The following is a 16741-nucleotide window of genomic DNA, read 5'->3' on the forward strand; positions in this document are numbered from 1 at the left end:
TAAGTACAGAGAAATATATTTTTACAAAGATTAAGAAAGTTAGACACCACAGTATTTGTATTACCTTTACATTGTCCCAATGGACATCTTCTCCCTAATCACAGTAGTGTACATAAAGAGGGATAATGAGGGGCTATCTCTGTTCTTAAACTGACCAAAGGTCTTGTCTTGAACTTTGTTAATCCACCTTTATGACCAACAGGTGGTTTGAAGAAATAAGCTCTCTAATCATTACATATCCATGGGGCTGAGTACATGGGAAATAACTGGCATTCCTCAGACACAGAAGTGAGCACCAGAGGGGAAAAAGGAAAAGTAAAATATCATGACATGTGAATGTGGGCTTTCAGAAATTGTGGATGTATTTCTGTATTTCCTTGGGTGGTGAGTGACTGGATCGGAAGGGAAAATGAGCCTGGTACAACCTGTAGAGCTAGAATTCAATAAAATCAAAGAACAATAAGTTAGTTCAAAAGAATATAGCCACACATTCACTGAAAATCTCTCAATGGGTAAAGATAGAACAAAATTATGTACCAAGAAGAATATGGAAATATTAATTGAAGCACATTGTACATATAAAAGTTTATAAGCTCACAATGTCATTAGGAGGAGGGGAGAGAAGAGAAAAGTAGTTTATTGGACATCATTGAAAAAAATCTGTAAATTCCTCAGTTTGGAAATGGTACATGTCTTTCTTTTTCCTCTATGAACTGTATTTAATGATAGAACTAACTGATGAGGGAAATTTCGCTTTACGAAAGTTTCTAGCTAATATTTGATGAGTTACAAAATTAAGACAGACATTATGTTGTAGTTCTTTAATAATTTTCTTACGTTAGATATTCAATAGATGAAATTATTTTAGCCATAACAAGGGCAGGAAATACTGTGTGCTTCCTGGTATTATGCAAAAGACAGCACCCAGGACTCATTAAATGTTCTTGCAGAAAATTCGACTCAGAATAATCAACTTCCATTTGTAGAATATACAAATGATAGAAGAACAGAAATGATACACAAAGAAACAAAGAGAAAAAAATTCAGAATGTGATACATTTTACAGTTGTTTGCAGCAAGCTAATAATTAGGGAGAAAGAGTGAGTACAGACACTTGAGAGACATGATGTCCAAGATGGCATCACTCTCAGGGCTAACACATTGGTGCTTTGAGACCACCTGGGGCTGTGTCATCTTAGAGATCACCTGGAGCTGTCATTGGAGCCCGTACTTTTCTTTTGTGTGGGTCTCTTCATATGCTGCTTGAGCTCCTCACAGCAGGATAGTTGGTGGGGTTCCCGAGGAGATAGCAGAAGCTGGGAATCCTCTTAAAATTAGGCTTAACTGAAGCTTTGTAGTAAGTTCTGGAGATATATTGTACAGCATAATGACAAGAGGTAATAATAATGTTACTATGTATTTATAAATTTGTAAGAGATTAGCTCTTCTATGTTTTCTCAACACAAACACAAAATAAGTATGTGAGGTGATAGGTATGTTATCTTTATCTATTTATTTTACAACATATACCTATTTCAAGCTATCATATGGTACACAGTAAGTGTATGCAACTTTAATCAAGTATACCTTAATAAAACAGGGAAAATAGAAGAAAGACATAAGAGGAAAAAAACACTAGCATAATGATATTTCATCCATATGGCATTTATCATTGTAATTATAGTATTTGTCCACATTGAGAAACTGAAGAAATAGACTACATTTTTCTCTGAGGGGAGTGACACAGGAAGGTATTTGAAGATATCATGGGATGGGATAATTTTTAGATTTAGCAATGGCAATTATTTATGAAAATGTCAAAAAATGTTAACGACACAAATGAAATGTGTAGGAATGAAATAAGATGTCTGGGGTTTGTTTTAAAATACTTTAGTAGGAAAAATGATAAGTACAAGATGGGGTAGGTAAAGTATCTGTTGCAATAGCTTGCTAATTGCTGAGTGTAGGTGAAGGGTATCTAGAGGGATCATTGTACTATAGATGTGAGTGTGTGTGGACATTTTCATATTTTTTAAATATCAGGATTTGAAGTATTACTATAGTTCCAAAATGAGAAGATTATAAGGAAGAGATTCAAAATTGTAGTTTCATTTTGTTTTTTGATTAATTTTTTTACAGAAAATCAATTTAGTATATATTAAGTAAAGATTTTTTACTTAATGTTTGATTAAATTTTAATATTGTATTTCCTTAAATATTCCTTAAATAATACTCCTGAAAAGTACAAGCTTGGGAAAATTTGCAGAAATAGAGAAATTTACAGAGGTACGGAGGCTATTGAGAGACACAATATAAAGACATCAAAATGTGAGGCCTGCTTAACATTGGTGCCTGTAATATTTGTTTATTGTTTCGGAGCTTGATGCTTTAAGCTTCTGCAGCCATCTTCAAACCATGTAAGGAAAGGTAAGGGAAGTGCAGCCTGTAGCCATGACTCTGATCTCACTGGTCCTCTTCATTAATGCTAAGAACTGTCAATCTCCAGACCTATTCTAACATGAGAAGAATAACCCTTTATATAATTGAAAAATGAATCTTGATGTGAATGGAATGGGAGAGGGAGCAGGAGATGGGAGGGGTGTGAGTGGGAGGAAAATTATGGGGGGGGGCCATTGCAATCCATTAACTGTACTTTGGAAATTTATATTTACTAAATAAAAAATTAAAAAGTACCAAAAAAAAGAATAACCCTTCCGCCATAAATTCTCATTTTCATATAGTCTGTTACTGCAACTCAAAGCATTCATAACTAGTAACACTTAAAAGAAGAAGAGGTCATTGTAACTCTTCAGGTGTTGCTAATTATAGGACTATATCCCTTCTTTCCACATGGGAGAAAAGTAAATGTTACTTAAGAAAAAAATCAGTCCAGAACTAGCTAAGGAAACTTTGCAAGATCTAACTTTAACATTCATTATCCATACATATGTTGATTGAAACCTAGTTAATTCTGTATCATGCCTATCTTGAATAATACTTCAACAAATATAAGAGAACAAATATCCCTTTGACATTTTTATTTAGTTTCCTTTGAATATGTGTGTGTGTGTGTGTGTGTGTACACAGCAATGAGACCACTGGAAAATGTGACATGTACTGAATGAATTACTGTGTAACCTTAAAGAAGAAAATTCTGCCGTTCATAACAGTACTGATGAACCTAGAGGATATTATGTTTAGTGAAATAAGTCAGATATTGACAAATACTACATTGTCTCACTTACATGTAAAATGTAAGGGAGCTGAATTCATAGAAACAGTGTAGAATGGTGGTTACCAGGAACTAAGAGGAGGAGATACTCTGGTCAAGGATACAAAATTTCATTAGCTAGAAAATTCAGTAAATCTTTCATACAGTACAGTGACTATAGTTAGCAACTGTGTGTTAGATAATTGAAATTGCCAAGAGAGTAAAGGTGAAGTGTTCTTCCCATAGAAAATGAAAAGTGAGTTAATGTATATGTTCAGTATTTTGATATAATTATTCCACACACATATCTCAAAATATTATGCTGTATTCCAGAAATATATATAATAATTTTTTCAATTAAAAATTAATAGGAAAAATTAAAATACATTTTAAGCAATGAATTTTATTTTTAGAAATATTAGTGTATTTTTAAAATAACTAGAGTGGTCATTACGGTTAAGCTGCTGATTGATCTGGCACTTGGGACACAGGCATCCCCTATCATAGTGCCTGGGAACAAGTCCCACCTCTGCATCCAATCCATAATCCAGTACACCTTAAGAAGCAGCAAGTGATGGCTCATGTACTTGGAATGCTGCTACCCGTGTGGGAGACCTGGATGGAGTTCTTGGCTCCTGGCTTTGGCCTGGCCCAGTTCCAGCAACTGCTGATATTTGAGGAGTGAACCAGCAGAAGAAAGATAGATCTCTCTTCCTCTCTCTCTTTATGTTTGTCTCTCCCTCTGTTCTCTCTCACTTTGCTTTTAAAAAAAATGAATATTCTAAAAAATAATTGTATCTCCACCATATCTAAAACTAAAGGACTAAGTGGATATCAAGGAATTATTGATTACCAGCTTCTACTTTTAGATAGCAAGATTTACCGAGACCATTTTACAGATGAGTTTACTGAAAGGTCAGAAGCTAACTATCATCCTCAAGTTTACACAGAATGATATAGAGCATAAGAAAACACGAAATCTGGAGCGAGAGATTTCCTGGGCTGGATTTCAGAATCTACCTTTTTTTTTTTGACTTGGAAAAGTTACTTTTTTCCCGAGGCCCATTTTTTTTCATCCTTAAAATAGGAATAACACTTTTTGAGTTGTTTGTGTGAAGATGGAATAAGAGCATAAAGAGAGCTTAATTTCACAACTTACTATAAAGCTACAGTAATCAAAATAGTATGATTCTAGAATAAAGACAGACATATGGATCAATGGAATAGTTCTGAAGGCCTAGAGAGAAACCCTTTTATATAATGATTTTCAACAAGGGTGTCAAGACCATTCAATGGATAAAGGATGGTCTTTTTAACAAATGATATTGAAAAAATAGGAGATGCGCAATGAAGTTAAACTCTTACTTTCCACCATGTACAAAAATTAACTCAAAATAGGTAACTGAGAGTAAGATCCAAGACTATTAAAGCCTTAGAAGAAAACATGGAAAATCTCCATGACAGTGAATTTGGCAATGACTTCTTGGATATGATATCAAAATTATAGGCAACAAAAATAAAACTGGATACATTAGACTTCTTCAAAATTAAAAACTTCTGTGTATCAAAAGAATGAAAAGGGAACTCAATAATAGAACACATTTACAAATTATATATCTGACAAGAGATTGAACAACAAGATATATTTAAAAACTGCAACAAATCTACAAAATAACATATAACTTGATAAAATGAAAAATGGCATCCATAAACATTTATCCATAGAAGTTATAAAAATGACCAATAAATACATCACTAATCATTAAGCCAATACAAATAAAAATCATAAGAACTGAGTTCACAGCCATGTGGATAGCTAGTATAAAAAAAAAACAAAATAATACAACCCAGAGAATAGCAATTGTTGGTGAGGGATTGGAGAAATTAGATAATTTTATATTGGTTTGCTTCATATTTCTAATTAAGTCAGCCTATAGTTTTCACTACAGTTTTCCTCCTTATTTTAGGAGTATCACTGTCACCTTTAAAACTGTTTACACAGACCATGGTAAGTCTAATTCTTTCATTTTATTAGTCAAGATTCTTTATTAATTTAGGAAATTATTTGTTCAATAAAGACCTATGTCATTTGGTAATGGTCTCTGAATCCCCCGGATTATGTCAGGGATTTGACTTTGTAATAATCTCCCATGAGTACTGTCCAAACAGCTGTGAAGGCAAGCGAGAGAGCTACCAGTGGCAATCGTATTGTTTGAAGCACAGCAGCGAGTGACTGAAGCTGACCAAAATGAATCTTTTCTGCTTCTCACTGGTAAGTTCCTTTACATGCGCCATTTATGTTTTCAATTTTATTCTATTGTGTCAATTAAAGAAATGAATGTGTCTTAAACTTCCAGTATGATAACATTAACATATTTAGCATCTCATAAGACAGTTCACATGGAAGAATAGAAAGGACACTTACTTTAAAGCATTGATCCAAATTTATTGAGACACAAGGAATTTTTAAAAATTCAATCATGTACAATAATTACTGGCTGTTTAACGTTTCTGATGCCTAATTTTAAAGCACGATCTTCTGTGAATGTTGGTTTCTGAGGAACTATCTTCTTCTGTTTGTTATGACTATGAGAAAAAGTATGCCAAATATGCTGCATTTGAGTTACTTGCCTTGCTTTTAGACATCCAGAAATCAAGTTTTTTTCCCTTATTGTTTGAGTAATGAATTCCTTTCCCTGTTGGCTTGGTTAAACTTCCATGGAGGCAGTTTTCTGAGTTACATAGCACTGTATATATAAGGGTACAATAGATTAATCCAGTCCTGAAGATGCGCTCACTCAAGGATATATACACCTCCCAGATTCTTTTTTCAAAATTATTTATTTTTTTTCCCTTTAGCCTGAAGTAGATCAGGGAAAGTTATCAGGTACTCATAGATCTGGATATAGTTTATAATTCTAACCTGCAATTGTGCACATCTGCCAATGCTTAAAATGGATTTTAAAAATAATTTTATTCATTTCTATCTCTGCTTACAGCAGGACATCATGTCTATTCACTGGGTTTTCAAGCTGTTGATGGGAGATCCCTCTCATCTGGGAAAATAAAATGCTCTACTTTTGATGTTTGTTTTCTTTCCAAATTGCAAATAAGATTACCATAAGTGCTAGGGATGGTACTGTCGTGCGTTACAATACCTAAACAGGAGGCATTTTAAGCCCAGATAGGGGATTTAATCTTAGAGCATCTTGAAAAGTAAAATGCCATTGTGAGTTGTGGAAGACTGAATCATCGAGTTTGAGTTGCTTATATAGTCCAATTTACAAAATAACTTCCAGGCCTCAACTTTGCTTTGTGCCGTATCAATCTGACTGGAGAAATTCCATTTCAGGTGATTTAAGTGTTATGGTGCATTCTTTTCTAGTTATTCTAAAAGGCCTATATGGTTTATATGAGTGTGGTTTATATGAATATACTTCCCATGGAAATAGGCAGTGTAACAAAGGACAATTGTGTTCTGAAATCACTTTGGATGGTAGTATAATCAGTATGCTAATGTTTTATAACAACATGGTTCAGCATAGCATAGCATAGCATAGCATGGCATACGTTTGTAATCCTGCTGCTAAAGACATATAACCATATAATGAGCACGATTGTCTTTCTCTGTAATATAGGAAAGGGAGCGCATACTTTAAAAAGCTTGCTTCTAAGTCCTGGATCATGGATCAATGAAACTGTGACTCTTTTCTATCTCTTAAAGTTGTTCTTAAGAAATTATTTGCTCCATAACATATTTGATTAGACTAAACCATTCTGAACATTGGGAATATTTTGTTCCAGGATTCCAAAATTTGTGTATCATTAAAATTAATTGCTTTAGTAAGAATATGTACACAATGTACTTAAGAAAAAAAATCAAAACCATTTCGGTTATTTTTCTTCCTTCTTTTGGCATAAATAAGTAAAATCATTTAGCGCATGGGTTCTCGTCCAGGATGCTGTGACACCCTACTGTGCTGTTATGAACTGTGAAAAAGAGGTGGTGGTACAGCTTTCACCAAGAATTTATGCGTAATACAAAACATATTTTATCTGTGCCTGTAGAAATGTGAACATATGGGATGCTGAATTTAAGAAAAGACAATAAAAACCACTGATTTAGAGGAAAGACAGATTACAGAATTTAAAACTACACGCACACACACACACACACAGATAGATAGGTTAGATAGACCTTTAAATCTCGGAGGAGCAATGATTTGAACATTAAATAACACATAAAGATTACCGCTGAGTAAAGAATGAAAGAGTTAAACATCGTCTTATTTAAGTATGGGGGGGAATTGTAAATCTTTGGGTAAATGGGATTTTTAAGAGAAGTATAAAGGCAGAAACTTAATGAATTTCGTACTCTGAATTAAGGAGACTATAAATAATCCATTAAAGGTGATTGCTATTATTTTGGATCTATAAACTTGCAATGAGGGGCTACCTTTAGAAAAGGCAGGGAACCCCTTTTATATACGCCACTCTGACTCCATAATCTTTCTTAGAGTTTTACCTAGTGAGGAAGCTTTTAGAAAGCTTGCTCATTTGAAGCAAGGTGATTTTCCTGTTGAGCTCATCACATAGTTATTGAGTTGAACATGACTTTGTGACCCCTGAGGTTACAAATCAATTATCCCTGCACCATTTCTTCAGTGACTTGAAATGCTTTCCTCTCTATTTGGATTATCTATTATATGCCATTGGTTTATCCATATTTCTGTTTAAAATATCTATGAAGATAATTGTAATGCCAAATAGATATTTCATTCAAAGAATTCTCTTTGTTCTTCAAAATTTGGTTTTAATGTTCTTGTTCTTTTACATAAATTTAGAAACATTGTCAAAGTATATGAAAATCTTTGGTGGCATTTTGATTAAAATAGATTTGAATTTTATATAATTTTAGGGAAATTGATTTCATTATGGTATTGAACTCTACTGTCCACAAACATATGTAGTTTTTCATTTATTCAATTATTTTTTAAAAGACTTATTCATTTATTTTAAAGGCAGAGTTACAGTGTCGGTGCTGTGGTACAGCGGGTTAACGCCCTGCCCTGAAGCACTGGCATCCCATATGGGTGCTGGTTCTAGTCTTCGCTGTTCCTCTTCTGATCCAGCTCTCTGTTATGGCCTGGGAAAGCAGTAGAAGATGGCCCAAGTCCTTGATCCCCTGCACCTGCATGGGACACCCGGAAGAAGCTCCTGGCTCCTGGCTTTGGACCAGTGCAACTCCAGCTGTTGCAGTCATCTGGGAAGTGAACCAGTGGATGGAAGACCTCTCTCTCTGTCTCTACCTCTCTCTCTAACTCTGTCTTTCAAATAAATAAAATATATTTTTTTTTAAAGGCAGAGTTACAGAGAAAGAGGAAAGAGAGAGAGAGAGAGATACACCTTCTATCTGCTGGTTTACTCCCTAAATGATCACAGTGGCCAGGACTCAGCCAGGCCAAAGTTGGGAGCCTGGAGCTTTATCCAGGTCTCTGACATGGGTGGCAGGGGCCCAAGCACTTGGGCCATCCTCTCCTGCTTTTCCAGGAACATTAGCAGGGAGTTGGATGGGAAGTGGAATAGATGAGACTAACTGGTGCCTATGTGGACACCTGCTTCACACACAGAGGCTTAACTGCTGAGCACAGCATAGGCCCCATCATTTATGCAGTTATTTCATGGCCTTTAATAATAATTGACTCCATAAACATTCTCACACATAATTTGTCAAATTCAACTGCTAGGGTATCTAAGAATTTTGGCTGCCATACACAAATTATTTTCCTAGTTTGTTTTTGCCCATTTGTAGATAGATTTTAGATAATTATAATTGTTATTACAAATAACTAATTCTGCGACTTTAAAAAGTCCTGGAGGTCTGTGATTTTCTATGCAAATAATATATACATTTTCCTCTTTTTTTCAGCAGTTTTGCTAGTCTCAACTTCTCTCTGTCTTTATGACCCTAACAAATAAGAATGCTATGATGGCTGGCATTCTAGTCTCATTCCTAACATTTGTGAATCCTCCTGAAGATTTTAAGAGATAACCCTAAAGAGGTTAAGTAATGCCTGTCTGCTTGCAGTTTGCTACGGTTCTGTCATGGGTAAATGGTAAATTTCTCAAATACCTTAGAATATTTATTTATTTTTTTATTTATTTGATTTTTTTTTTTTTGACAGGCAGAGTGGACAGTGAGAGAGAAACAGAGAGAAAGGTCTTCCTTTTGCCGTTGGTTCACCCTCCAATGGCCGCCGTGGCTGGCGCGCTGTGGCCAGCTCACCGAGCTGATCCGACGGCAGGAGCCAGGTGCTTCTCCTGGTCTCCCATGGGGTGCAGGGCCCAAGGACCTGGGCCATCCTCCACTGCCTTCCCAGGCCACAGCAGAGAGCTGGCCTGGAAGAGGGGCAACCGGGACAGAATCCGGTGTCCTGACCAGGACTAGAACCCGGTGTGCCGGTGCCGCAAGGCGGAGGATTAGCCTAGTGAGCCACGGCACCGGCCTTAGAATATTTCTTGAGATATACTTTCCTTTGAATATCTATGTTATCATGCCTGGCATCGTGGAATAGCTTGGGTAAAGCCGCTGCCTGCAACACTGGCATCCTAGAAGTATGCCACTTCAAGTACGGTTGCCCCACTTCCAGTTCAGCTCACTGCTAATGGCCTGGGAAAGCAGTGGAAGATGGCCCAAGTCCTTAAGCCCCTGCAACCATGTGGTAGATCCAGAAGAAGCCCCTGACTCCTGGCTTTGGACAGGCCCAACTTCAGCCATGGCGGAATTGTTGGGAGTGAACCTGTGGGTGGAAAATCTCTCTGTGTCTCTTTCTCTCTCTATAAACTCTCCCATTCAAATAAATAAATATATCTTTAAAAAAATCCTTATATACCCGTGTTAAACATGGATTGGAAATGATGTATTTATTTACATTTAATTTTGTTAATCTTGAATTTAGGATTTTTGGAATTATGCTAGTAAGTAAAATTAATCTTTTGTTTTCAAATATCAACAAGAAAATCCCATCATTTTATCTATCTAGGATTTTTATTAGTCCTATGTGGCTGTCTCCTAATCTGCCTGCTATACTTTATGGGTGTGTTTCACTTGCTTTCTACGCTGCACCCTGGGTGAGCTCGTCCACATGATCTAATCCTCCACTGGGAAGTCTGGAGTGCATCCCAACTTTTAATATAAATTCCCATGATTACATTATTCATTTTTAAGAATTCAGTTGTTTACTTTCGTGCCCATTGCATGGTTCCTGTTCATTCCTCTCTGTTTTGGTTACATCATAATGCATTTTTAACTGGATGTCACTTTTTCGTTTAGCTCTGTATAGATGATAAATTCTCTTTCTTTAATTATTTTTCCATGGATTTTATGGTTTTAATTTCATCTGGAATGGATTGGTCTTATTTTCCGATTGTCAATTCAGTTGTCCTTCATTCTCACAATTTAATTTCTTTGTGTGTTTTGGCTACTTTTGAGTGATCCCTCTCTCTCTGCCTCAATCTCTCCCTCTTCCTGGCTTCTCTGCCTTTCTCCATTGACTTTTGAGACATAAATTTCAGGTCTTTCTGAGACCCCAGTTTAGGTCCAGAGACCTCACTCAGAGGGATGTAAGGATGCATTTTTTTTTAAGATTTATTTATTTTATTTATTCGAAAGACAGAGTTACAGAGAGAGGTAGAGACAGAGACAGAGGTCTTCCTTCTGCTGGTGCACTCCCCAGATGGCCGCAACAGCCAGAGCTGTGCCGATCTGAAGACAAGAGCCAGGAGCGTCTATCGAGTCTCCCACATGGGTGCAGGGGCCCAAGGACTTGGGCCAGCTTCTACTGCTTTCCTAGGCCATAGCAGAGAGCTGGATTGAAAGTGGAGCAGCTAGGACTAGAACCATTGGGCATATGGGATGCCATCACTTCAGGCCGGGGCTTTAACCCGCTGTGCCACAGCGCCGGCCCCTGGATGTATTACTGATGCAAACACTGAACCCCTGCTGGCTGTTGTTGAAGTTGGTTTTCTGGTTCTCAGCTTCTTATCAGTAAGAGCTTCAGCAAATATTGGCAGCAGATTTTTCAGCTTCCTTTGCTGTGTGTGCTGCTGCAGCCCCCAGATGTCAGTATGGAGTGTGCCTTACATGGAGGGCTTCTGTTCTGTGCTTCCCAGTAGGACTTAAGATTTAGTTAATGCTGCTTGGTTTTGGACAGGGGATTGGCAGGCTCAAAGTTTTAGTCATACTCACTACTTTGTGTTTCTGTTAGGGTCTGGGTTTCCATATATGTTATGTATTTTACAACACCCATGTCTTAAACTCTTTATCGCTTTCCCAATAATTTGCCATGTGGTTAGAACAGAGGGTACTTAAGATAGTAAACTGCAAAGCATATTGGCTGAAAGATCTCAACATAGACAATGCATTCAATTTTTCCTTATATGTTCATAAAATACATATTTTAGGATGAGAACATATTCAAAATCAGTACTGCATTTAAAAAGTATTATTATTATATTATTTGAGAGGCATAGACATACACACACACACACACACACACACAGAACACCCATTGTCTGCTTCACTTCTCAAATACCCACAATGACTGGGATTATGTTAAGCCAAACCCAATAGCTGGGAACTCAGTCCAGGTCCCCCACATGGGTTCAGTGACCCAGTTACTTAAACCATCACTGCTCCCTGCTAGGTTCTACATTAGCAGGATCTGGAATTGAGAATCAGAGCCAGGACTTGAACCCAAGTACTCTAATGTGGTACATGTCTTAACTGCTAGGCCAAATGCTCACCCAAGTGCTAAGTTTTAAAAATTGTACATAATTTTTTCATAATCCAGAAGATCTTTATGTTGACAATGTCATTATCAGCATTATAAATAATAATAGCTAGAAATTTGCAATATATAAAGTATCTCTTTCTTTTTAGACTACTGCAGATGATGTCATAATTAAACCAATTTCTAAAAAGAAAGTCAATTTAGTTAATACCTTTGCTTCACAAATACAAGGAAGAATTACAATGTAGTTTGCCATGGTTTGAAATCCACATTCATGCATTTTAGAATTCATTCTTCCATAGGAGCATAAAAACAAGGGGCCAACGCATGGCATAGCAGGTAAAGCAACTGCCTGCAGTGCTGACATCTGATATGGGCACCAGTTCCAGTCCGGCTGCTCCACTTCCGATCCAGCTCTCTGCTATGGCCTGGGAGGACAGTATAAGATGGCCCAAGTCCTTGGCCCCTGCTCCCATATGGGAAACCTGGAAGAAGCTCCTGGCGCTGTGGCCATCTGGGGAGTGAACCAGTGGATGGAAGATCTCTCTTCCTTTCTCTGCCTCTTTCTCTCTGTAACTGTGCCTTTCAAATAAATTAATAAATCTTTTTAAAAAGAAAAAAACAAACTATTATTTCACTAATATCTAAAGTTACTATTAATGCCTTGACTGTTCTTGGAAAATGAAGTACTTTTTGCTGTTTCCTACAATGCATTGTGTTCATTGTATCCTTTGGGTTCCTCTGTAAGGTGAATAAAACTACTGTTTTACCTTGGAGAAAGCTTCTGATTCCAGCTTTTTGCTAATATGCAAGAATGAGACAGCAGGTGATAGCTACAGTGTTTGGGTCACTGTCACCCATGTGCAGCCCTGGATTGAATCCCAGGCTCTTGGTTTCAGCTCAGCCCAGCCTTGGCTGCTGCAGGCATTTGGGGAGTGACTTCAGCAGATGGAATATCTCTGTCTCTCTGCCTTCAGATAAATTAATAAACTAAAACAGCAAGAGCCAGAGCCAGAGAGAGAGCAAGAACGAGAGTGAGAGAATGAGAAAGTGCATAAGTACAGCAGATTGTGTTTCTTATACAAGGACATGGTAGATATACATGTGACTAAAACCTATGCCCAGCATGGTTTATTGGCATCTTAAATGGGCCTAATTTTGTGCTTTGAATTTAATGTCTTCCTTATGCCTCTTGAGGAATTGCTTCATTTTCTATATACCTCCCCCTTTGAATTCTTGACTCTATGTAAGCGATGAGAAGGTCTTTCTTTACTATCTTGCTCATTGTTACCCTCAACTTTTAATCTCTATGTCTAGGATTTCAAATGTTGTAGTATATAAAGGTATATAGATAATTTAGGTAGCTTCTCAAGGAAAATTATTATTCTCTTATTCTTTGACATATTATTCTCTTATTCTTTGACTTACAAATATCTCTGTTACAGGAGGGGTCTATGGATAGCTTATATGAGCCCGTCCCAGAGCAACGGGCTACTCAAGAAAGCACCTTTGGTAGACCTGATTCTCCTATCTCATCCTGTGGAGACAGTGGACAAGCACACAATAATCTCTTCATGGTAGGTGAAGCCAACCCTTGAGTTGAATGGATCTTCCGTATTATGTATTTACAAACACTTCATTAATGATAGTTGTCAATACAGCAAAATTTCACTGCTGTTATATGGTTCTTAATTTCTTTCTCGTTCCTGCTTTTCTCTTAATCATTGTCTCCTTCATGATGTTGGCTTATTAATATGGACTACCATTTATTGAATATATATTGGATGATTGTGTAAGTTAACTGAGTCCTCAAAGCAACCTAAGATATCTAAGATACAGAAACGTTGGCTGTAGAAGTAATTATTCAGTTTCTTAGATGAAGAAATCTCAAGAGAAAAGCAAGGTCATTTCTTAAAGGTTGTACCCTCTGGACTGATGTTTTTTGCAGTGGGTTAAGCCACCACTCACAATACTGGTATTCAGATATTGCAGTGTCAGTTCAAATCCCAGCTGATCTGTTTTCAACCCAGCTTAATTCTAATGCACCTGGGATGGTAGTGGATCTTGCCCTAAGTACTTGGATACCTACCAGTTACTCGGGAGAATTGGGTGGAGTTCTTGACTTTTAGCTTCAGCCTGGTCCCTGCCTGCCTATCGTGTCCATTTGTGTCATTAATGAGCCAATGAAATCTCTCTTCCCTCTGTCTCTCTGTCTCTCTGTCCCTCTCTCTCAGTAACTGCCTTTCAAATAAATGAACAAATCTTTTTAATCCATTAACGTTAAAACTGGCATTTAAGCAGATGTTTCCATCTCAGTAGTTTCTGGAAAGCCATGACTGCATGCCTGAAGTTGGAAGATCTGGATCTGTAGCATTTGTCAATTTCCTTGGTGTAAATATTCTCACCATGGCCTATATCAAGCTACCAATGGTTAACCACAAGTGGGCAACATTTGAATGTTTACCCATCAATTATCTCAAGTCCAGCTCCAGCATCCACTTGACTGCTTTCAAAGCTATTCGCCAATCACTTTTTAAATATTGTCTTAATGTTACAAATGTATACCATCACCTTACAAAATGTTATCAGAATATAAGTGAAAAACCATTATACTTAGTGAAATAAGCCAACCCCCCCCCAAAAAATAGTGTATGATTTCCCTGAGCTGTGGTAACTAACAGAGTATCTAAAATATACTGTTTATGAGCAAATTGACATTTTTGATTCATGACTATTTATAGTCCCTGTCTCTACTGTTGAAGAACAGTGTTTTTTTTTTTTCTTTTTAAAATATTTTTTTATTTGAGAGGTAGAATTACAGACAGAGAGAGGGAAAGGCAGAGAAAAAGTTCTTTCATCCACTGATTGACTCCCCAAATGGCCAAAACTGCCAGAGCACTTGGACCATTTTCTACTGCTTTCCCAACCCATGGCAGAGAGATGGGGTCAAAAGAGGAGCAGCTGGGACACAAACCAGTGCCCATGTGGGATGCTGGCGCTGCAGGTGGAGGCTTAACTTACTATGCCACAGCCTTGACTCCTGGTTTTTTCCTTCTTACTATTTGTTGAATTCTTTACTTAGTGTTGGGTTAATCTTATGACCATAAAATAAACTGGACTTAGACTGTTGCAAAAAACTGTACTTAGGTTGTTGAAAGAAAGAATAAAAAAGTAAGAAGGAGGTGTTGGTGGTGGGGGGAGCATGGGCAGGAGGGAGTGTAGGGTGGGCAGTTTCACTCTGCTCCTAAATCTGTATGTACGAAACACATGAAATTCATTCACTTTAAAAAAATTTAAAAGACTATAAGTAAAAATCATTTTGCTGGGATATAAAATCGATGCACAAAAATCAACAGCCTTTGTATACACAAGCAACGCCATGACTGAGAAAGAACTGCTAAGATCAATCCCATTCACAGTAGCTACAAAAACAATCAAATACCTTGGAATAAACTTAACCAAGGACATTAAAGATCTCTACGATGAGAATTACAAAATCTTAAAGAAAGAAATAGAAGAGGATACCAAAAAATGGAAAAATCTTCCATGCTCATGGATTGGAAGAATCAACATCATCAAAATGTCCATTCTCCCAAAAGCCATTTATAGATTCAATGTGATACCGATCAAGATACCAAAGACATTCTTCTCAGATCTAGAAAAAATGATGCTGAAATTCATATGGAGGCACAAGAGACCTCGAATAGCTAAAGCAATCTTGTACAACAAAAACAAAGCTGGAGGCATCACAATACCAGATTTCAGGACATACTACAGGGCAGTTGTAATCAAAACAGCATGGTACTGGTACAGAAACAGATGGATAGACCAATGGAACAGAATTGAAACACCAGAAATCAACCCAGACATCTACGGCCAACTTATATTTGATCAAGGATCTAAAACCAATTCCTGGAGCAAGGACAGTCTATTCAATAAATGGTGCTGGGAAAACTGGATTTCCACGTACAGAAGCATGAAGCAAGACCCCTACCTTACACCTTACACAAAAATCCACTCAACGTGGATTAAAGACCTAAATCTACGTCCTGACACCATTAAGTTATTAGAGAACATTGGAGAAACCCTTCAAGATATTGGCACAGGCAAAGAATTTCTGGAAAAGACCCGGGAGGCACAGGCAGTCAAAGCCAAAATCAACTATTGGGATTGCATCAAATTGAGAAGTTTCTGTACTGCAAAAGAAACAGTCAGGAGAGTGAAGAGACAACCGACAGAATGGGAAAAAATATTTGCAAACTATGCAACAGATAAAGGGTTAATAACCAGAATCTACAAAGAGATCAAGAAACTCCACAACAACAAAACAAACAACCCACTTAAGAGATGGGCCAAGGACTTCAATAGACATTTTTCAAAAGAGGAAATCCAAATGGCCAACAGGCACATGAAAAAATGTTCAAGGTCGCTAGCAATCAGGGAAATGCAAATCAAAACCACAATGAGGTTTCACCTCACCCCGGTTAGAATGGCTCACATTCAGAAATCTACCAACACAGATGCTGGCGAGGATGTGGGGAAAAAGGGACACTAACCCACTGTTGGTGGAAATGCAAACTGGTCAAGCCACTATGGAAGTCAGTCTGGAGATTCCTCAGAAACCTGAAGATAACCCTACCGTTCGAGCCAGCCATCCCACTCCTTGGAATTTACCCAAAGGAGTTTAAATTGACAAACAAAAAAGCGGTCTGCACCCTAATGTTTATTGCAGCACAAT

At 37.3% G+C, this 16741-nt stretch overlaps 1 protein-coding gene across 2 annotated transcripts in view; it reads left to right on the forward strand.

Annotated features, from left to right (window-relative positions):
• Nucleotides 1–5176: 5176 nt before the first annotated feature.
• SAMSN1 (SAM domain, SH3 domain and nuclear localization signals 1) overlaps nucleotides 5177–16741 on the forward strand; it is a 169875-nt gene continuing 158310 nt past the window's right edge. Inside the window, exons 1-2 of one of the 2 annotated variants that reach the window (XM_070071919.1) lie at nucleotides 5177–5483; nucleotides 13449–13580. In XM_070071919.1, the coding sequence (XP_069928020.1) occupies nucleotides 5460–5483; nucleotides 13449–13580 (156 nt within the window). In that variant the 5' untranslated portion in view covers nucleotides 5177–5459. Of the gene's footprint in view, nucleotides 5484–9042; nucleotides 9328–13448; nucleotides 13581–16741 lie in introns of those variants that run through there. The other variant, XM_051859452.2, reaches the window with a different exon arrangement.

The sequence above is a fragment of the Oryctolagus cuniculus genome, chromosome 4 (assembly GCF_964237555.1).
Source record: "Oryctolagus cuniculus chromosome 4, mOryCun1.1, whole genome shotgun sequence".
Classification (NCBI taxonomy): Eukaryota; Metazoa; Chordata; class Mammalia; order Lagomorpha; family Leporidae; genus Oryctolagus; species Oryctolagus cuniculus.